The 2,411-nt window shown below is 33.4% G+C and overlaps 1 protein-coding gene across 6 annotated transcripts in view; it reads left to right on the forward strand.

Annotated features, from left to right (window-relative positions):
• hdac4 (histone deacetylase 4) overlaps nucleotides 1–2,411 on the forward strand; it is a 260,575-nt gene that overhangs the window by 204,730 nt on the left and 53,434 nt on the right. For all 6 annotated transcript variants that reach the window (XM_016491248.1, XM_016491241.1, XM_016491256.1 and 3 more), the window contains one exon: nucleotides 947–1,054. In XM_016491248.1, coding sequence (XP_016346734.1) covers nucleotides 947–1,054 — 108 coding nt within the window. The remainder of the gene's footprint in view (nucleotides 1–946; nucleotides 1,055–2,411) is intronic.

Genomic DNA, 2,411 nt, shown 5'->3' on the forward strand with positions numbered 1-2,411 from the left:
GGAATTATATCGTATCGACCGAAATTAAGAAATATATCGTGATATAAATTTTGGCCATATCGTCCAGCCCTAACTTTTCATGAAACGATAACTCTATTAATAACATAATATGCACAACACTATTTACTCTTTTGTGTTTTTTATTCATTTCTATCGTTTTTTAATCATTTCTAATATTTTTTTAATAATTAGCATATTCATTACTATTATTATTGTATAATTATTTAATGTTTGTAAAAATGTGTTTATATTATATTTATATGTTTATATATTTTTTATTTTTTATATATTAATTTTTTCTCCTATTTTATTTTGTTTATTATTTTATTTACGCTTATATATTTTATTAAGTATAACCAATACAATAATGTATTGGGTAAAAGATACCTAAGATATAAATCATGTCAGCTAGCTCAACTAGCTTAACTAAATAGCTACCATAATAATAATAATAACAATAACAATTATTTATTAGTTATCTGTGTTGTTGTTGTTTTTTTCTTTTTTTCACATTTGATAGCATTCCCAGCATGGGCAACATTAAGCGGGGGCTTTGTCATGGAATCCCTGATGTCGGCCCCGCTGCAATTGGAGCGCTTAGCCAAGCAAATAAGAGATTCATTGTGCAGTTTAGGGAGCTTCATTGATTATAACGGAACTTTGTAAGATTGCGATGAACAAAGATGAGTGACGCTTTTTAGTGATAAAGGGAGCACGCTTTGCGCACTTTCTAGGGTATAATCCATTCAGAATTTGTATGAAACTTTCGTTTTTCACACGAGTTTACACATCTTATATATAAATATATATATTTTTTTTTATTTATTTATTTTTATTTTTATTTTTTTTTCTTGCCCACCCTGACTCAAGAGTCAAATGTCGCCAATGATTCCCAGTATCATCTCCACCCTAAATTCAACAGACCTGTGTTTGTGTGTATTAACAGGTTGACAGTGACACTATCTGGAATGAAGTTCACTCGTCCAGTGCTGCTCGTCTGGCTGTGGGATCTGTAGTGGATCTGGTGTTTAAGGTGGCTTCAGGAGAGCTGAGGGTAAGACTAACACTGTCATGTAAAAGTGAATTTTGCATCCAATGACCCCTTTAATGCTCATCCAATCAGAATTTAGACTCTGAATTATGCGTTTCACAGATGTGATTTCTATAGAAGCTTATTTCTGCCACAGAGTAATAATATAAAAAAGGTAATTGGGACTTATCTCATAATTCCGACTTTTTTCCTCACAATTCGGACTTATTTTCATTATTTTTTTTCTTGTGAGAAGAAAAGTCAAAATTATGACTTGTAAACTCATATTTCCAAGAAAAAAAGTCAAAATTGCAAGATGCAAACAGAATTCTTAAAAAAAAAAAAGTATTGCGAGATATACGTAAACTCAAAATTCCAAGAAAAAGTCAAAAATATGAGATGCAAAAACAGAATTAAAAAAAAAAAAAATAAAAATATCAATTGCAAGATTTAAGCTCAAAATTCCAAGAAAAAAAATCACAATTATGAGATGTAAACTCATAATTCCAAGAAAAAAAGTCCAAATACTGGGATGTAATTTATGAGAAGAAAAGTCAAAAATATGAGATGTAAAAATTGCGAGATATAAACATGCAATTATAAGATAAAAAGTAGCAATTATCCGCTTCATATTTTTATTCCATGGCAGGAATAAGCTTCCATAGATTTCCCCTCCACCTTGTTTGAATTGTAATGAGGTCAACTGTAGCCTCCCCAGTGTGTGTGTCTGGCTGGGGTCATCCTCAGAGCTCACAGGAAGTGACCCAAAAGACACAATCTACTCACATAATGCAAACATTCCGTAGCGTAACCTAACCCTGAGTGAGCTGCCGCCCACCCCAATAACATAACACTGAAATACATCTATCATCGCATTCAAAAACCCTTGCTTCAGCCTCAAGCTTGTCCAAAAAAACACAATACACCTACATCATCCACTATCACCAGCTGCAATCCAGACACATTTCATTCTCTGTTTCGCACTCTTTCTCTGGATATAATTATATCCTCTGGAGTGAGGAAGGATAATAATAACATGAAGCTGCAGGCGCCCCAGTGTGAACTGTGAGGGAACGCAGCATCATGCGTTAGCAGACTTAAAGTCCTCTCGCTAGCAGTAGCTATGGGACGGCATGTGGCAACATGGTTTCATCCACCTGGAAATGATGTTTTTGCAAATAAACCCGCATTCATCAGTGTACTGCTGTGTCCAGACCAAGCTCAATGCAACACATTCCAGTGTTTTCTGTTCTCACTGAAACTGAAATTTTGCATGAAATGACAAAATCACAGCTAATCAAAAAAAATAATATGAATGTACAGTCAGCCAAAATATGTTTAGTACAAAAAAAAAAAAAAAAAAACTAGGGGGATCATTGCA

This window comes from Sinocyclocheilus anshuiensis, unplaced genomic scaffold, assembly GCF_001515605.1.
Source record: "Sinocyclocheilus anshuiensis isolate Anshui unplaced genomic scaffold, SAMN03320099.WGS_v1.1 scaffold1002, whole genome shotgun sequence".
In the NCBI taxonomy this organism is placed as follows: Eukaryota; Metazoa; Chordata; class Actinopteri; order Cypriniformes; family Cyprinidae; genus Sinocyclocheilus; species Sinocyclocheilus anshuiensis.